The sequence below is a fragment of the Acomys minous genome, assembly GCF_964271855.1.
Source record: "Acomys minous genome assembly, chromosome: 6".
Classification (NCBI taxonomy): domain Eukaryota; kingdom Metazoa; phylum Chordata; class Mammalia; order Rodentia; family Muridae; genus Acomys; species Acomys minous.
Window position 1 is genome coordinate 5,649,981 of NC_140487.1, and position 19,902 is coordinate 5,669,882.

At 41.0% G+C, this 19,902-nt stretch overlaps 1 protein-coding gene across 23 annotated transcripts in view; it reads left to right on the top strand.

Moving 5' to 3' along the window:
• CADPS2 (calcium dependent secretion activator 2) overlaps positions 1 to 19,902 on the top strand; it is a 506,252-nt gene that overhangs the window by 416,444 nt on the left and 69,906 nt on the right. For all 23 annotated transcript variants that reach the window (XM_084784337.1, XM_084784356.1, XM_084784338.1 and 20 more), the window contains 2 exons: positions 295 to 398; positions 10,593 to 10,749. In XM_084784337.1, the coding sequence (XP_084640463.1) occupies positions 295 to 398; positions 10,593 to 10,749 (261 nt within the window). The remainder of the gene's footprint in view (positions 1 to 294; positions 399 to 10,592; positions 10,750 to 19,902) is intronic.

The window sequence follows — 19,902 nt, forward strand, 5'->3', positions numbered from 1 at the left end:
GCTTGTTTGTTGCAGAAGTTGAGCATCTAATGTGCTGTTGCACCTGTTAGTTCTTGTGTACTAAATGGCAAAGCACTTGCAGATCTGTGGTTGCTTTGTGGGTGAAATATTTTCTGCAATCTGGTGAATGGGCTTTGTAAAGACAATGGATTCAATTGTGTTCCTTGCGTCTCTTCTCTCCCAAAAGTGTGCTTCCTTATGCTGTTTCAGTCCTCTGACTGTCATTCCATCTTAGGACATGTCTGGCTTTGTATTTTCAAGGTAACATTATGATGATTTTTTTTTTTAATGCAGAGACCATGAACCAAGCAACTCCTGCCAGGAAACTAGAAGAGGTTCTTCGTCTCGCAGAGCTCTGCATAGAAGTCCTACAGCAGAACGAGGAGCATCATGCCGAGGTGATGCCTTGTAGTGAGAGCAAAGCCATGCCCCAAGGGCTTTACCATGGGGGGGGGCAGCACTGAAAAGATAGCCTGATGGGAGTCTCAGTGTGCATCAGGCCAAAGATATACATTTCCTGGAAGTGTGACTTATGTGTGTTACAAAGAGTGTGTGTGTGTGTGTGTGTGTGTGTGTGAGAGAGAGAGAGAGAGAGAGGGGGGGGGTGGCACGAAGATTCTGTATCGGTTTTTGACAAAAATGACATAATAAAGACACGAGGAAGCTTGGGAGATCCGTCCCCAAGAAACATATACATTGTCTGGCAGAGCTGGGGCTCACCCATGTTGAGATGCCAAATAAGTTGGTTTTTGTCCTGTGATGCAATCATTTTGTTTGAAAGTGTGGGCTGGTGAGCACTACATGGGAAATTTGTGATGAGCTTTATAATCAAAAGCCATCCATAATTGTATAGCCGACTGTAGTCTTCCCGTTCACATCAAACTTTATGTTTTCCTCAACCCTTTTCGTCGTCTTTGTTGTCGTTTGGTTGCTTGTTGCCATGCTTGGAAGGAACCCAGGCCCTTCCATGTCTTACGCAAAGACCTGCCCCTGAGCCCCATTGCCAGCCATGGGTTTTAAAGTTCTAATTACATGTTAGCCCTTCCTACAGACCTGGAATGGTTCACCCACCACCCTGCTTACTCTAAGACTTAAACTTCTCTTTTCTGTAGTTGTGAGTTAATCTATAAAAACAATTTCCTGGTTTTGAATTGAATGGAAGAAATATGTAGAATTAAATAAACATAATAAACTTTGGTGCCCTAACAGTGCTTTTATTTTCGAGGAAACAGATGGAGTGAGGGCGGGGGGAAACCCCAGATACATACAAATTTAAGGAATATTTATGCTTAATGGAATCCAGTTCTCAGAAAATATGAGAAACTACAGGTCCTATATTTAAGCAAATTCTTGAAAAAGAGTATCCATGGAGCCTTCCTATAGGCAACTAAGATTTATTGTATCTGGTTATAAATATGATCATTCAAAACATCTGCTTTTAGCTCACACTGCGGAATCTAGTTTTTAGCTTGCATCTGTCATGTGTGAACTTGTTATGGATATTTTATTTTAAACTGAAGAAACAGCTGCTTCAATAATTTGAAATGAATTCCCTGGAGGATGTTTTCTGGGCTAACATAACCGCTATGCTACAAAGAAAAATGATCATATGATGAAATGTAGGTATGTTTCGTCGTCTTTGTCTTGGTCAGAAAGAGATTATCATCAGTCCAAGGCCTCTCTAAATGCTTTTTAATCTGATCAAACATCCTATTTCAGTATGAGTTTCAGCTAAACAGGTACAGCTAATATTCCCATACATTTTACAGTAATTGTCTTTAATATAGTCTATGTGGTCACTAAGAAAATGCTTATTAAAATCAAGCACAGCTAAGCCGGGCGTGGTGGCGCACGCCTTTAATCCCAGCACTCGGGAGGCAGAGGCAGGCGGATCGCTGTGAGTTCAAGGCCAGCCTGGTCTACAAAGTGAGTCCAGGACAGCCAAGGCTACACAGAGAAACCCTGTCTTGAAAAACCAAAAAAAATAAAAATAAAAAAAAAAAATAAAATAAAATAAAATCAAGCACAGCTAAAATACGGATGCTACTTGTGTTTCACTGCATAACTTACAACTGATTTCACTGAAACAGTCACAGCACAGAAGCATCACCTTGCTCTGTGCGGCAGTGAACCGGGGACTGTTCTGGTGGTTGTTTTACAAATGCTGTGTAACATAGTGGCATTTTTCTGTTCTACTTATGCTCCAAATTCTTGGGATCCCGCAGGGAAGAGAGGTGAGTAAAACTGTTTCCTCTTTTTCTTTCTTTGCTTATGACAGCCTCATAATAGGACTGTGAAGCAGCACCCGCTCTGATAGTTGTTACTTTAAAGTCACCTTAGGCCTTTCCTTGTACTGCAAGACTTGCTTCTGAGTGGGCTAGCCTTTGCTGCACTGTTAGGTAATGCTGTTCAGTTAGTAACCACATGTGTAATTAATTCCTTATGGCCCACCCAAAGCACAGTGCAAGAAATTTGGAAACTTTGGCTTCTTGTTTTGTCTTCAGTTAATTTTTTTATCTTTTTTTTTTCTCGTTTACATTAGATTTTCCCTTTTGAGAATGAACTGGTCTAATTTCAAAGTCATTGCCAGAGTGCGTTGGTGGACAGCACTCTACACTGAGATTAGTTTTGCTGGATACTCGCTCGGGCCAGTTTCCTTGTTGCACACTGCACCCAGCTTGCTCTGCAGAGGTTAATGCATTTGCCACGGGTATGACCTCCAGGTGGCTCGGGTCCCCACTCTGCTTTGCACTCTGCCTCTCTCTGCAGGGCTAGTCCACTCAATAGGACTGAGTGGTTGTTTCTGTTTTCCATAATTTCCCAGTGAAGTGGGTGTCCAGCCTCCTTGTGAGGAACTCGGTTGTCAGGCTGCCCCTCCTCCTCTGAAGGCTTCTTGGACCTCTCAAGATTTTCTCCCCAGAAGGATGATTTTAGTTCTTTTCCAGCAAAATCTTTAAGACTTTCTCCACATTTCCAGAAGCAGAGTATGTTGGATCAGAGATTTCAGAAAACAAATAAATCTTAACAGTTCTTCATCCAAAAGCCGTTCCCTTCGACAGAGCTAGGAAGTCCAACTGCCTGCTGGGAAAGCTGCTGGCTCTAGTCAGCTCCGTGTGCATGGAGATGTGCACGTGCATGTGCAGATCAGAGGTTGACGTCAAGTGTCTGCCTTCCTCAGTCACACCTATCCCCCATTCTTTGAAATAGAGTCTCTCACTGAGTCTAGAGCTAACTCTTTCAGGCTAGGCTGGTTGCCCAGCAAGGTACAGTGAGCTACATGCTTCTGCCTCCCCAGTTATAGGAACAGGGCACTGCCCTTGGCTCTTTCTGTGGATGCTAGCAATCCAAACTTAGGTCTGCATGCTTGGGCAGCAAACACACACTTACCAACCGAGCTTTCAACCAAGCCTTTGTTGTTCGTTTTGGTTTGGGTTGGTGGTTGTTATTGTTACACTTTTTGTTTTCTGGAGAGGGGGTCTTGCTATAGAGTCTACACTGGCCTCCAACTCATGACTCTTTTACCCAGTCTCCAGATTCTAGGAGTACGCTACTGTGTCTGGGAGAGAGTTGAGGACCGTCTGACCTCACACTCATAAAGCTCCTATATTATTGCTTTCAGCTTGTTGATTGTTTGTGTGTGTCACCACATAGTAAGTTTTTGGGTTTCTGTGTGTGTGTGTGTGTGTGTGTGTGTGTATTACTTCTTGAAATGAGGTCTCTGGTTTGCCATGACATTGACCTTCTGATCCCCCTGCCTCCATCTCCCTACTCTGGGAATGGCAGGCATGCGCCACCATGCCGGTTCTATATGGTGGTGATAACAGCCCACAGCTGCATGTACAAGGTAGGTAAGCATCCTGCCAGTCAGCCTGCATCCCAAACCACCTATGTCATTTAAATTACGATAGCTCTGACAGAATATTCTTCAGGTTGTGCAGTGCTTTGTGCTTTGCTGGGTTCCTGCTCAGCATTGCCTTGGCTATTGTTTCCAGTTTTTTCTGGGGGAGGGGGGAGGTGCTTTATGGTTTGTCTTGTTTGTTTTTTGTAGTTTCATGAGAATATTAGGATTGTTTTTCGTATATATTCTGGAATCCCCCCCCTTTACGGATACATAGCATTCAGATGTTTCATTTCTCATAGCCGTGGGCTATCCATTTATTCTGTTAACTGTTATTTTGCTGTGCATAGGGTCTTTTGTGTGATCCAGTTCCATTCGTCTGTTCCTGCTGTGGCTTCCTGTGATTTTCGTGTCTTACCCGAAGCCCCTCCCCATCCCAGCATCTGCGTCTGCCTTCCCTGCTTCCTTCTAGTGTTTGCACTGGTTCTCTTCACAGTGTTCCAGTGGCTGGTTTTATGTCTATGTGTTGAATCCATTTTGAGTTGGTTTTTATGGTTGTTGAGAGAATAGGAATCTAGCTTCACTTGGACATCTAAATTTTTCAGTACCATTTTTTTAAAAGTTTTTTGTTCCTCCAATGTATGTTCTTAGTACTGGTGTTGAAAAATCAGTTAATTGCAATTGCAAGTTTTCTTCTGTGCTGTTCCATTCATGCATGTCTCTTTATTGTCTTCTGTCTGTCAATCAATCTACCTATCATTTATTATTTATCCTATGTGTGCTTGCTGGTGTGCACAAGTGGAGTTCAGAGGACCGCTGCCAAAAGTTACTTCTCCCCTTCCCATGTCCTGCACAGGAGCTTGGATCATCAAAGTTGGTGGCAGGCACCTTTACTGCTGAGCCATCTCACCTGCCCCCTTTTTCAGGACCGTGCCACACTGCCGTAACTAGTGTAACTCTGTATAGTTTTAATTCAAGCAGTATAATGCCTCATACTTTGTCCTTTTTGTTTATAATTGCTTTAGATACTTGAAGTTTTTGTGTTTCCATATAAATTTTATTTTTCTCTTTATAGTTGGATGAAGAAAGTCATAGATATTCTGAGAGTGATGGCATTAAATATATAGTTAGCTTTGGGTGATATGGGCATTTTAACATTGTTCCCCTCAATATGTAAATGTGGGATATCTTTCCAGTTACATTCTCTTTGATTTCCATTATCAGTGTTTTAATTTTCACTAGAGACCTTTTACCTCTTTGTTTAAATTTATTCTTATATATTTAATTTTTAAACTTTTAAGAACAATGGTAACATTTTAAAATGACATATAGTCTGGTGTCTTTACCTAATATCATTATTTTAATATTTATGTCCATATTGAAAAATGATTATCAAAATAATGAATCAAAATAATTATGAGGATCCTGAAATTAGTTTGACAATAGTTCAAATGTTATCTTAATATTATGGTCCATTCTACTGCCTTCTAGAATATGGCCTTTCATATTATTCTTTGCGAATTTATGTGTGTATATTGGAATCCCAAGAGATACAGTAGTTCTTGAATTGTCTCCAAAACTTTTGTGGTCACTCACAAATTATAGCCTTGTAGACTAAAGTAGTCTTGAGAAATAAAAAAGCATTCCAAAGTCAAGTTTTCTGTTTTTATTCAATGTAGAGAAGACCTATTTTTATATTAAATTATATATTATGTATTCCAAAGGTAAAAGCAATCAAAAGCCTTAGACCTCAGATAAATTAAACAAGATATAAATAAATTATGTGATAATAAGTGTTTATAGCAATAAGAAATCAAGGTAGAGTATCAGTATTCTGATATGCAAAATAGAAATGGATGGATAGATGGATGGATGGATGGATGGATAGATGGATGGATGGATGGATGGATGGATGGATAGCTAATGTGCCTTGAATAGTTACCTAAGAAAACTGTATTATTGCTTTCCTACTTACTAGCTTTAGATAGAAAATAAGAATAATTATACATTCTGCTCAAACGATCAATTTGGGAGAATCACTAAGATAATACTTATAAGACTTTTAGAATAGTACTTGGCAAACATAATCTTTTAAATTCATATTGGGCTTTTTTTTTTAATTTTTAACTTGCTTGTTTCTAAGGCAGGACCCCACTGAGTAGCCCATGCTGCTTTTACACTCAGATTCTCCTGCTTCTGCCTCCCCGTTGATAAGTTACAGGCCTGTGCCATCATGCGTAACCTGGACATTATTTTTAAAGCCTATACATGAGTTTTAGTGTATTTTTATAATTACTGATAATATTCATTTACATTTTGCACAGAGAGATATTTCCATGTTGATTTATTTTCACAGTAACCTAGAGGCTAGAAAAGATGTTTTTGCTACCAACTTACAGACAAGGAAGTGGAAATCCAGGCAAGGAAGATGTACTTCTGATTGCTCAAGCCTTGCCTCTGAGTTCAGAAACTCCGTGCCTTACCCCCACGGTCAAGGTTCATGCTCACCTACCTCCGTGTTCGACTGCTTTGAGGCCAGGCGCTGGTGGCGCACATCTTTAATCCCAGTACTTGGGAGGCTGAGGCAGGATCTCTGAGTTGTAGGTCAACATGATCTAGTACCAGGGCAGCAAGAGATACACTGAGAAACCCTGTCTCAAAGGGAAAGCAAAAAACAAAAACCTACTTTACGTAAAACTGACAAAGCTTTTAAAGTATTATCATCTTGTCATGTATATTATAGCTACCATTCAGGATTCGTGTATACTTTCCTCTTAGCATATTGATAAACTTGCCTATTGATAAACTTAGCATACTGATAAATCTGCCTCTGTTGGATCACTTACACTAAGTCATGGCTTAGCACTGGAGCCAGGACAGATCTAGAATGGCTCTCATGATGTTGCCCTGCCAGTAGGTGCTTTTCTGAGAGGGGTTTCCTCCACCCTCAGTGGGGCTCTGGTTATTGAACGTCTGCCATCTCATGAGGTGGGAACCCTGGCAGGAAACAGTATAGTCCCTCTTATTCCCCTCCAATCCAGACTAGACCGGCTGCCTCCAGTGTGAGGTCTAGAAAACGGGAGGGGCAGGTGACGAGTCTGATCCTGTGTTCTAAAAAAAACTTGAACTTTTGCTTAGATCTTCGGATGGTTCCTGGGGGGCTGGAGAGATGGCTCAGTGGTTTAAAGTGCTTTCTGCTCCTCTAGAGGACCAAAGTTTAATTCCCACCACCCATGGTAGGGAACTCAGACTATGAGTCCAGGAACAGGGATGCCATCTTCCGGCTTTCATGGGCACCCACATGTACCACACACCCATGGTATGTGTTTACCCAGACACAAACCAACACAAAAAATTAATAATTAATTAAAAGACTGATTGCTTAAAACTTTCCCAAATCACCACATCTTGACTTCCATTCACAAGACTAACTAAATTACAGTTTGAGACATAAATAATACTTCTGCAAGAACATAATGAAGTTTTATAGTTGGTAGCAAAATCATAAATCTTCCTTAAAAGTTATATTCCGTTACTTTTCATTCCCAGACTGGCTCTCTCTTCCAAGTTAGCTTTAAAATGAGCTTTGGGGATTTGTCTGATAGTTCTGAAACAATGCAAAGATAACACGGCTGCTAGGTTCTTAATTTTAACCTTCTGTGTAGGTATTGGCTGTGAACAGGAAGTGAGATTTTGCGAGCATCTATCTTCACAGGAATGAATCCTGACTAGCGTTTCTACCCTGCTCTGCTCAGGGAGGGATCTCAGGTCCTACTTTACTTTGTCATCACACCACTTCAAAGGGCAGGAACAAGAGGTATAAAATAAATCAATAAATCCTATTATTATTTATTTGATATATGTTATTAGATTTATATATATATATATTATAGATACATATTTTAACACGTATTTCAGCAAAACGTATTCAGAGATAGTCATCACGTGTGACACTGTGCTCAATTTATGCAGTAGAATGTTCCTAAGCAAGTTCTTCCTGTGTCCGTTTAATCACAATATTGAGGGAAACATTTAAATGTCTATAGCTCTTAAGTCTATGCTACATTTTTCTAGTTTAATTCAGGTTTTGTTTCTATTTATTTGTGCTCATTAGTTACATGGTAACTTTTCTTAACATTATTTTTCTAACATCTATGATTTTAAGGCCATGTTTACTACAACAAGTTTTAAAATCGTGTTTCAGAATTTTTCAATCCACTCTTTCAGTTTTGTCATTTATCTCCTCCCGATAAAAACCTAGTCTGTACTTAAATAAGTACAGTTCAAAAGTAAACAGGTGCTTCTTGGGCTGCACGGTTTATTTTTTAATTTTTTCATAAATAGTCTTAATAGGGAGAATGCTATCATATCACAGAAATGTTCATGTTTTACATTGGTTAAAAGATAATGGTAGTGGGCTGGGCAGATGCTCTGTGGGTAAAGAAGAGCTTGCTACCCAAGGATGAAGACCCGAGTGAGTTCACACTCTCAAACCCGCAAAACCCTCAGGCAGGTTTGGCCGCCCACCTGCAATCCCAGTGCTGCTCAAACTAGCCAGCCGTGTAGGAGAGCTCGGGGCTCAAGTGGGAGACCCTGCCTGAATACATATGTCACAGAAGAGTCACAGAAGAAGACCTCTGGCCTCTACACGCGTGTAGACCACACACACATTGACACTACCTGGTATTCAATAGAAAATTAAAGCCAAGACCTAAAAGACAACACAAAGAATGATTTAGTAATACTCCATAAGTGTATGAAAACAAGATTCTTTGTAATTCTATAAATAGGCAAAGTAAGGCAAATCCGAGAACAGAAGCATCCTTGTTATCTTCAAGAACTGTATTGTGTTCTCCTCCTAAAGACACACAATTCTTTAAAGTGACTGTTTTCATTATCAGTCATTAAGAGGCCTGGCTGAGTAGAAAGTAAAAAACAGAGCAGCATGTGCTGTCTTCACCAGTGCTCATGTCTAAGAAGCAGGCATGGCATGTGGTCACATAGCAACACTGTGTCCTATGAAGCTGAGCTGCTGCTGATCTCAGGAACCTTCCAGGCGGCCTCCTTCACTCTAGCAGTCCCGAAGTCCTCCCTAGGAAAGTAAGGCTCAGCCCCGGAATAGGGAGGTCACCGGGCTTTGCTGTGTGTCGGAGAGATGAAATGAGACTTTAGGTTGGGAAAGAGTGTGAACCTGCTTCTGTCCTTGCTGCGTGATGAGCAGACAGGAGGAGACTGTACCTAGAGAGCAGTCTGCAGTGTGTAAAGGCTCCGAAGGCCCCTTTAATCCCATCATATTTAGAGGTACTACTTAGGGAACTCTGTTCCTGTAAGAGTAAACAAGTGGGAGAGGCAGGGGCTGTTTGGGATTTTGGTTTCAGGTGGTCTTCTCTGTCATGGTGAGGAAGGCGTGGAGGGCAAAGCAGTCCAACCCAGGAAGCAGACAGAGAGATTCAAGCCAGTTCCTACATCCTGAAGCTTCTAGAAGTTTCCAAGTAGCACCACTGGCTTCATAATAAGCCCCATGGCATACACCTTTTGGAGAGACATTTCATCTCCAAGCCATAATGAAATAATCAGTATTTTATTTTATCTTATTTTCCATTTTTAAAATTTTATTAATTTACTCATATTACATCTCAATGGTTATCCCATCCCTTGTATCCTCCCATTCCTCTCTCCCTCCCATTTTCCCCCCACTCCCCTCCCCTATGACTGTGACTGAGGGGGACTTCCTCCCCCTGTATATGCTCATAGGGTATCAAGTCTCTTCTTGGTAGCCTGCTATCCTTCCTCTGAGTGCTAGTATTTTAGTTGAGGATTTATTTGTAAAGCGCTTACCACATTACCCCTGGGACTCTCAAAAATTGGGGGAATGGTTTAAAAAGGCAGCATATGCTATCATTAAAGACAGCAGTCAAAGGAAGTCACCATACAGTGTGATGCCAAATATGTTAGTACATCTACTCATAAAAAGGGAATATTGGAAATAATCATATTAGTTGTGTGTAATATTTATATATGAGGAAATTTTCTATTTGTTTTATTTTATACATCTTCCTATGGTTTAATTTGTCAATTACAAATCTGTTCATGTATATGTGACACCTATAAAAGTTCTTAAAAGTGTTCAGAGCCAACTAAGCAGGGCCCAGAGGGGCCTGCTGAGACTGCAACACTGTCCAAGGACCTTGCATGGACTGGACCTAGGCCCCCTACACAGATGTAGACAAAGGGCAGCTCAGGCTTCTTGTGGGTCCCCTAGTAAGAGGAGAGGGGGTCTCTCTTACATGAACTCTCTTGCCAGCTTTTCAGTTACTTCCCTCTGGCGGGACTGCCTTGCCAGGCCACAGGGGAAGAGGACACACTAGTGCTCATGTGACTTGAAGAGCTGGGGTGGATGAGAAGGGGGGAATCCCCATTTCTGAGGAATAGGGGAGGAGGGAGAGGAAAGGAGGGGGGACTTGGAGGTGAGGAGGGATGGGGCTACGGCCAAGAAGTAAATTGAGTGAATGAATGAATACATAAATAAATAAATGAAAAAATAAAAGGGGAAATATATTTTATTTATCATACTGGTTTGTGAAGTCAAGGCTGTTGTATGTTTTCAGGGGCATAGCACTTGTACGTGTTTCTAACAAGTCATCAATTTGTCTTTCCTTGTCTGTCGAGGCTGGTGTATATTTTCAGGGGCATAGCACTTGTACATGTTTCTAACAATTCATCAATTTGTCTTTCCTTGTCTGTCTTCTTGCAGGCATTTGCCTGGTGGCCAGACTTGTTGGCTGAGCACGCAGAGAAGTTTTGGGCTTTATTCACAGTAGATATGGATACCGCACTGGAGGCCCAACCTCAAGACTCCTGGGATAGCTTTCCCCTTTTCCAGCTGCTTAATAACTTCCTCAGAAATGACAGTGAGTACTTGAGTCCCCTTCCTACCTGAACCTGCAAGGGATGGCAAGGGTCAGCCGTGGTGATGTAATCGCCTAGCCCACGCTTGGTCCCAGCAAGGGTCAGTGCTTAGTGAGCTCCTCTACTCCATGATGACAGAGTCTAGGGGAGCCGGCGGCACCTCCCGGCTTTCACTGAGCCGCAGAAGCGACTGCTAAATAAAAAACAGACAACTTTCTCATTGTAGCTTAAGGATCAGAAAACCCGTAGAGACTGAGTGTGTCGCCGAGAAACATTCTGTGTCAAGGCCCCGTCAGCATGCGCTGTGACAGAGAGTGGATTCAGGTAGTAAAACGCGGCTGTGTGTGCCGCGCAGTTGCTCGTACTTCGACATCAAAGAGGAAGGGGGCTTCTCTGTTGAGACTGTTTGCCAACGTAAGAACAGCTTTTGTAGTTATCCCAGTGGACGGTCCAGCATTACTGCACTGTATTTTTTTTTTTCCACAACAGTAGCATACAGGTTCCTGAGGCTTTTCTGGGACGGGCCTTTTCATTTTTCTAGACTTAGCTTAGGGGCTCGTAGATGTTCTTACACTCTGTGTAGGAGTGAGGTGACCACTGTGGACGGGTCTTCTGGCTATACCCCATGCTGGACTTTGCTTCCTAGAATCTGGTCATGACTGTCCTCGATGCTACAGAGAGGTTTCCCCCCCCCCCACCCTCGAGTTTTCTATTATCCCAGATCATTTATATCTTGCTCACACAGTGGGCCTTTCACCCCATGTCTCCTTGTGGTTTTGAAATGTGGTTCTCGGAACTTTGGTCCTCACGACGCATGAGTCACCCAGACGTCATCCTCCTATTGCCAAAGAATGTTCTCACTCTGCCTGTACTTTCTATGCAGCTAGCATTTTCTACACCTTCAAACTCCATGTGAGCTCTGCTATTCTCTTTTAAATGGCTGTTACATGCTTTTCATTTTTAGAATTAAAACCTATGTCTTTACAGTTTTAGTTTATTTTTTTAATTTCCTTTTGGTTTTGTTCATTGTTAGAACCTCATACCCCCCCCCCCCCGTTATTATCCCTTCAAGTCTGCTCTTCTCAAAGTGGAAAGGAAATTCACATAGACATGAGTGTGTGGTGTGTGACGCTGTCCACCCCAGGTCTTTGCCAGAGTTCAGACCTCAGTCAGGCTGACAGCCCCTGCTGTAGTAAGAAAAGTGTCACGTTACAGTGGTTAACAGCACGGGCCTTAGTTCCACACAGTCACATCTCTGCCACTTGACCTTTGACAGCAGTTTAACCTCTCTAAGCTCGAAGGCCTTTATTCAGAGTGGGAGAATGGTAATTATACTTACAGGGTTATTGGCAATGAGGATAAATAGGGTGACGATTCACGTGTAACAGATGCTAAGGGGATATCATGGATGCTGTAGGCTTCCCATGTGTAGTTTCAGTCCTGAGTGTTTCTGTCATCTTACCTATCCTATCTAGGCTCACTTAATATCCAAAAGGTATAAGTTATGATGCCAGTGAACTAAGGGACAATTGTCACTTCAGATTCAGCCGCAGTGTCTGTGGTCAGAAGAGCCTGGTATATTTCATTGTCCACATTGAGTCATCCACACTGCATGTCAGCCACAACCAGTACAGAAAAGCCAACTTTGCTTCCTCCTATAAGAGAGAAGGTTCTGGATGCCCCTCTTGTGTCTTAGTTGCCTGTCCATATTCCTATTCTGCTGACAAAAAATGCAGGCATTATATTTTTTACTTTATTTAAGATATATGTAACAATAAGCACATGAATTATACATTCATTCAGGGGCAAATGAGTATAGAGGTCTTTTTAAATGAACAAAGGAACAGTACGATGATCAGGACTTGGAGAGATGAGGAACTGAGTTCACTCCCACCAGCAGCGTGAGAAGCTAGGCATGGCGATGTGCCTTGGGATCCCAGTGTTGGAGAGGTAGGGACATGTGGACACTGAGGGTCACTGGCTGGCCAGCCTAGCACAATCTTCAAAACCGGGCTAGTGAGTCACACTGTCACAAACAGCAATATGGACAGTTCCTGAGGAATGACATTGACCTTGTCCTCAACCAATACGTGCACATTAATAGCCATGCGTACACACACAAAGAACTGACTGTATTATCTCTGTGGGAGTTTATTCAAAAGGAATAGCTTGTGCCAGGCAAAGTGCTGCAAACCTGTAATCCCAGCACTCGGGGAAGCAGAGGCAGGCGAATCTCTGTGAGTTCGAGGCCAGTCTGGTCTACAGAGCGAGTACAGGACAGCCAGGGCTACACAGAGAGACCCTGTCTCCAAAAACCAAAACAAGAAAAGAAAAAGTTTCTTAATGTTCACATTCAAACCGTAAAGACAAAAAGTCATGTAAGTTATACAAAATACTAGGATTTTTATATATGAAATAAAATACTTTATAGATTTTTTAATACTATCACTGTTTTAATAGTTTTATATTTATTTTTGAGAAATATTCATTTATTTTCAAGTATGAATTTGTGGACTATTAGAGTGAGAACCACAAATGTTTTCATCTTTATATGTATATATGTGTGGAGGGTATATATATGTACACCTCATGCATGCTGAGCCAACAGAAGTCAGAAGACCTAGAATTTGCATTACTGGCAGTTGTGGGTCCTGAGGACCAAATGTGAGTCCTCTACAAGAATAAATGCTTTTAACTATTGAACCATCTCTCGAGACCCAAGACAACCACAAGATTTTAATTTTTCAGGTAGATTCATATTTAGCTTGTGGTGGTTTCATATTCCATTCCTATTTTATAATGTTTCCTTAACATTGTCTACTGTAAACATATGTGCGTAGGATGCTATTTTGTGCTTATTTCGTCATACAGTATTAGATCAATAAAACCGCATTTATTGGATTAACCCTTTGGGACACTATCAAAATTGAGGGTGCTTATATCTTGGCTTGGATCTTGCAGTGATTAACAGATTTTAGAAAACATCAATTATTTCTGAGAAAAACAGCTCCTTCATGTAGGGAGGTAAATAAAAGTTCCCCAGTGCCATAATTTCCTTTTGGTACTGGGAGACTGGTGCACCCTGGGGAATTGAAGGAGAATGACTAACTTTCATCCCAAATCCACAAGTTTTGTTTCAAAAGCAAGGCCAATAAACAGTTGAGTAGCTGAGAAAACATACTCTTTTTCTGTTACTGTTACTTTTGATAATGAAGACAATTGTAAATAATCATGTGTCTGTTTTATTACATTTATCCCATAGCAATTTGGCAAAATCTGTTTAAATATTTAGTGTCAACTTAAACTGCCCTCAAACTATTCCATTTTGAAATCTATGGGAAAACATTGTCTTTCCTTTTGTCCCCCTTGAAAGGGAGATTTACATAAAGGACATGCTGTTGCAGCTTTTACCATATTGACCCAATTAGAGTATTGTCCAAATCCCAATTAATTACAGCTTAAACTAGCCAGCAACACTAGCAGCAGAGAGCTCTGAGTGTTTAGTCTTAGGATAGAAGATAATTTGCTGAATAATGGTGCATCTTTATAAAGATGATTGTGGGGTGAGGAGTGTGTGCGGCAGAGCATGCAATGCTAATTAAAGAGGATTTTAAATATCATGACACATTACTAATAAATGATTAATCTCACATTTGATTTTCCAAAATTTAAAAAGACTTAAAAACATTCAAAATGAGAAGCCAATTATTACTTATACTTTATAGGTGAACAGCTTTTGCTGGATGCTTTAGATATCCCCATAAGTTATTTACCACCATTTTGTATTAAAATCTTTATGCTTTGATAGTTATTGAACTATTTTTTTTTTGACCTGTGGAGGGGATCCAGAGAAAATCCTCTTGGCTTCCCAGCTGAGGAAACTAAGGCTGGTAAAGGCAGTGAGCCTGTGCAGGAGCTTTGCCACTGGGAATTAGGGATGGAGGTGGGGGTAGGGCGAGGTAACTTCTAACCAGTTCAGTTTCTGGGGACATGCATGCAACAATAATATGCTTTCAATGAATCCTTAAGCTTTTGATTTTTAACTAAGAAAATGCTTATAGGACACTGAGTTAGAAGGACAGAAGGATAGTAGTGGTTACCAGATACAGAAAGGAGTTAGATAAAGGAATAAGCTATCTTAGCATACATGTTAAGAAGCATCTGTGACAAAGATTTCCAGGGGAAATTAGTGGTGAAAGGAAGCAAAGACCTCAAGCTCAGTTTCTCTTTTAAGGAGGAAAAAGAAAACATCATGTCTGAGTTCCATGTCTTCCCTTGCAGTCAGCAATGATTAGAGCACACTGGAGCTCTGAGAACACTTGGAGATGAAATGGGTTTTCCTCCAGGGAAGAGTGCCAGGTGCATCTCGCCTTTAGCAACTGTCCCCACCCTCCCACCCTCATGGCCTCACCCACCGATGATTCCCAGAGCAGGGCTGCTGAGGTAAACAACCTTGGGCTCCGTTCCTGGCCAAAAAACTGAGCCCCTAGTTGCCTTCCATGCTGCTTCTGTGAACCCCATCTGCTCCCCCAACTAGAGATAATTAAATGGGCCGTTACTTTAAGAGGTATCTGAGGAAACACTTTTGAAAGAGAGTTGTGTTAGAAGTTGAAGGGAAAATGTTTTCATAATGAAGCAATTAACATGTTAGCCAAATGATAACCAAAAGACTACAAAGCAACTACAAATAGATTCTAGTCTTGCATAGTGTTTTCCACAATTGTCCCGTGGAGAATAGATGGAGCCAGTGACCGCTCCTGAGAAATGAAAGCCATCTGCAAATGGCACAGATCATTACTTTCCACACTCCTGAAAGGCAGGCCCTTGCAGCTAGTCACCTTTTAATCTGTGGATATGCTAGCAAGTGGCAAATGACCATTCTATGGGGAAATGATTCCCAAGTGAAAAATACCACGGTGCTTCTTCCTTAATTAACAGCCTTTTCACATTGCTAGCACATTAAAGCCAGCACGGGGAACACCCGTGCTTATGTAATCAATGTCACAGCGTCTCCGCCTAAAGGAATAATAAATGTCCGGGCTCTACGCTAAGTGAAAACCTGTTCCCCAAGACTTTCACCTCCATAAAGATGGGCTCATAAAAATCGAAAAAGGGAAAAATTGGAATGTGGTCTCATGAGGATAAAAAGGCTAGTGTTAATAATTAACAAGGAGAGTGAAGAGGAGTCAAATTAGCCATAATAGAGCCCAGAGTGACTGGCAAAGTCACCTCTCATTATCAAAAAACTCATTAAGAAATGAAGAGGTGGGAATCCCGCTGGGCTACTCTCACACTTAGGCTGCACCACAGATTATTTTTCAGATTTCTTTCAAATGAAGAACTGTTAGGTCACCATATTGTATATTAGGTTAATCTTCAAGCTTTGAAATATGAAGGACTGACACCTGCATGTTATTCCACCCCCGGGGCTAAATGAGCCGTGTGTCTGAAGTACACGAAGCAGCATTTAGAGAGATATTTGTATGTACATACACAGGGAACAATGCAGAAAAAGGTACAAATTCTGTGTTATACTGAGGATGTGTGCCAGCAGTGTTAGAGATAGCTACTCTACAAATGATAACAAGGACCACCCGACAGGAAAATGTGTTTAACGCTGACCCCTAGAGATGATTACATTTTAAATTATTCAAAGAATTTGTTCTCCTCAAAAGCATAATGAAAGAGTTATAAAAGCAGTAGACGGAGGCATTGTCCCTCAATGGAATTCCACAGAACAACTCTAGTTTCTGTAAATCATGTAGACGTTTGAAAAACAATTTCAATCTGTATTCTCTTTACTTAGGGTTTGCTTGCTTAAAGATAACCACTTGCCCTGATGGGTGCGGGTGTCCCTCACAGCAGATTTACAGAAGCATCTAGACATTCTGCTTCTGAAACTCAAAACCTCCAGGCTTGACTGACAGCGATCACGCCACAGCCACACGCACTTGCTCCGCTGAGTGGAGCCGCTATCGCGGACTGCACATGACTACAGATGTTTGAGAGCCATAGCAGCCACCTCGGTCTTTGACCTAACATGATCTCATGAAGCCAGCCTGGGAACTGCTGGGTCATGAGGCATGGTTGCTCCGAGCTTTGGTGAAAATTCATACTGAGTTTTGCCCGAATAAAACCCATACGAAACAAAATATGTGGCTAAGTAAGAGCTAAGTCCTATCTTTCAGAAGCATGAGTTCTACTAATAAATAGGGACATTTCTATGCTATTAACATAATGACCAATGGTTATGAGATATACAGCTCAGTCTCTGTTCTGGCCTCTGAAAGTTTTCAATATAGACTTTTCATTATATTGATTGTTTCTATCTGTCTAAACAATAGATATATTTTCCTTTCTTGTTCCAAAAGTAAGAAACACTGTGGTATCTGAGTTGCTCTTTGTGAGGACATTATGAGTATACATATGTCTGCTTGTCTTTTAACGAGTGAAGAAGACTTCAGTGTGGTTTTTGGAACATACTCTGGTAGATAGGATATGAGTTAAATATTAGCAAACTATATAAAATTACTTTTCAAAATTTGAACTGATTGAGGCTGGCAAGATGGCTCAGTGAGTAAAGGCGCTGTTCAATTCTCAGGACTCACATGATAGAAGGAAAGACTTGGTTCCAACATGCTAGCATCTTATACACACACACACACACACACATACACACACACACATACACACACACACACACACATACACACACACACACATACACACACACACATACACACACACATACACACACACACATACACACACACACACATACACACACACATACACATACACACATACACACACACACATACACACACACATACACACACACATACACACACACACATACACACACACACACATACACACACACACACATACACACACACACATACACACACACACATACACACACACACACACACACATACACACACATACACACACACACACATACACACACACACACATACATACACACACATACACACACACACATACACACACACACACACACACACACACACACACACACTCGTAAGTAAATAAATGTATTAAAATGTAAATGAATGATTAATGAAATCCACTGTGTTTTCTACATAAATTGCTTTCAAGCTTGCATTAGAAGGTATATGCAGGAAGGCCTTTACTGGCTGCGCATTTACTGTGCAAGGCTCTTGACTGGTTGCTACTGCGAGGTCTCCAAGGTCTTTGTTTGATTTTGTGTTTTCCTTTTTCACAATGCTGCTTTGAACCACAAGTCTCATGACTTTCCTCCTAAAATCCTGACTCAGGTTCCCTATGCTGTTTGTCTTTGCTTTGTGTATTTATCAGCATGAGGTTGACTATTAGTTTTATATATTAGTCTACTGCTCTTGCCTTGCTATGTGTTGATAGAGTCTGTATTCCCGTGACTAATTGTCTCACAGCAAAGTCCGTTGGTTTGCCTTGTGGTTGGTGGCGTTTGCTCTGTTTTGCCAGCCACGAATCACTCTTTTACGTATAAAATACATAATTAGAATTTGAGGCAGGATAATCATTCTGACCAGTAATCTACTAATGCTAACTAATTGGGAGGCGGGACAGAAACAGAAAAGTAGATTAAATAGTTCAAGAGAGAGCAGCATATGTTTACACTGAAAACAATTCATGAATGCTTTCATTTGCTATTCATTTTACCTAGTAATCATTGTCTCAGTAATCCTTATTAATTGGATCATAGTTTAAAGTGTGTAGAAATTATTACTATTAGAAGCCTATGTCAAGTACTTTTTATGTATTAATTATTGGAGATATTTAAACTAATTAGGCCCTCTGTATAGTGAGTTTTGCTTTCCTTTAAGCCTTTTGCTTCTTTTCTGTCATTTCTACTTTTTCTATAAGGATTCATATCATGGATGTTCCGCCATTCTCAAGCAAAGTGATATTTGGGCACATGGAATCTTTGGGGAAAAAAGAGCAATTTTGATCAGCAGAATCAGAGCTGAACCTCCACTTAAGTTTTTGTAGCCATTTTTTTTAAGACTCGAGGGTAATCCATTGCAATGCCACATCTGGAGTTCAATATCAGAAACAATTGTGACCCTGGGGAGAAGTGCCCCAGGCACGCTGCCATGAGTTCGAGGCCAGCTTGGTCAGCGTGTATGGTGCCAGACCTATAAGCTGGTGCTATACAGTAAGACAGATAAGAAAGATGGAAATCTTATTGGATAAAACCAGGTTGAAAACGTACCCTTTTGCAATGCAGTGTTTTGGAGGTGCCTTGCAAAGCCACGAGTTAGTCAGGTGACAGCAGCAAATTATAACAGGGAGAAGACTCTTGATGCCTTGGGCTACCTCTGAGAGGGGCTTTTGTCTGACAGAAGTAGGATGAAAGCTGGCATATGGGCAAGCAGGAGAGAGCACACATTGACAGACAGGTGCGGATTTCTGTAGCTCTGCCTTCCCTCATTCTACGCTCTCCCTGTTTCTCCTCTGCTTCTCCCTTCTTCCTTCCCACAGTACGCGTGCTGTCTATTTCTCCTCTGCCTCTCCCTCCCTTTCCTGCCCACCCCACCTCTCTATGCTTTTATTTCTGTCTAATTGCAAATAATCCTGTCAGTTTTTCTTGATTTCTCAAACATGGCTTTAAAAAAAATAAAAAAGGAATGCAAGATATATATTACATTGTAAAGCAAGTGCCTAGACCATGGATTCAGTCCTCAGCACTACCAAAAAATTAAAGGCAAGTCTAAGCTGAAATTGGAGCAAACTTCTAGCCAAAATACATTATTTATAAAATTCATAAATATAGCTAATCTCTATTTTCTCAAAATTATGCATGAAATGATCACATTGCTAGTAGTAATAACTGATCAGAAAAAAATGTATCCTCATGCCGTATTTATTAAAATAAGAGATCTTCATACCCAGTAGAAATTTTAGCAGCCAGATCTTGGATTTATGGATCAGTAATAGAATTTATCATAACAGTATCCTCTACTAACATATTTTATGTGGGGCTATCCAGGCCTCAATTGGTTATATAGCTGTCATTCAATACAGTCTCACAAGAGAAGATACCGTAGCTCAATCCTGTATCCATATTGTCACTCATACATCAAACACCTAAACACTTACTGTAAGCCAGGCCTCAGCTCAATACT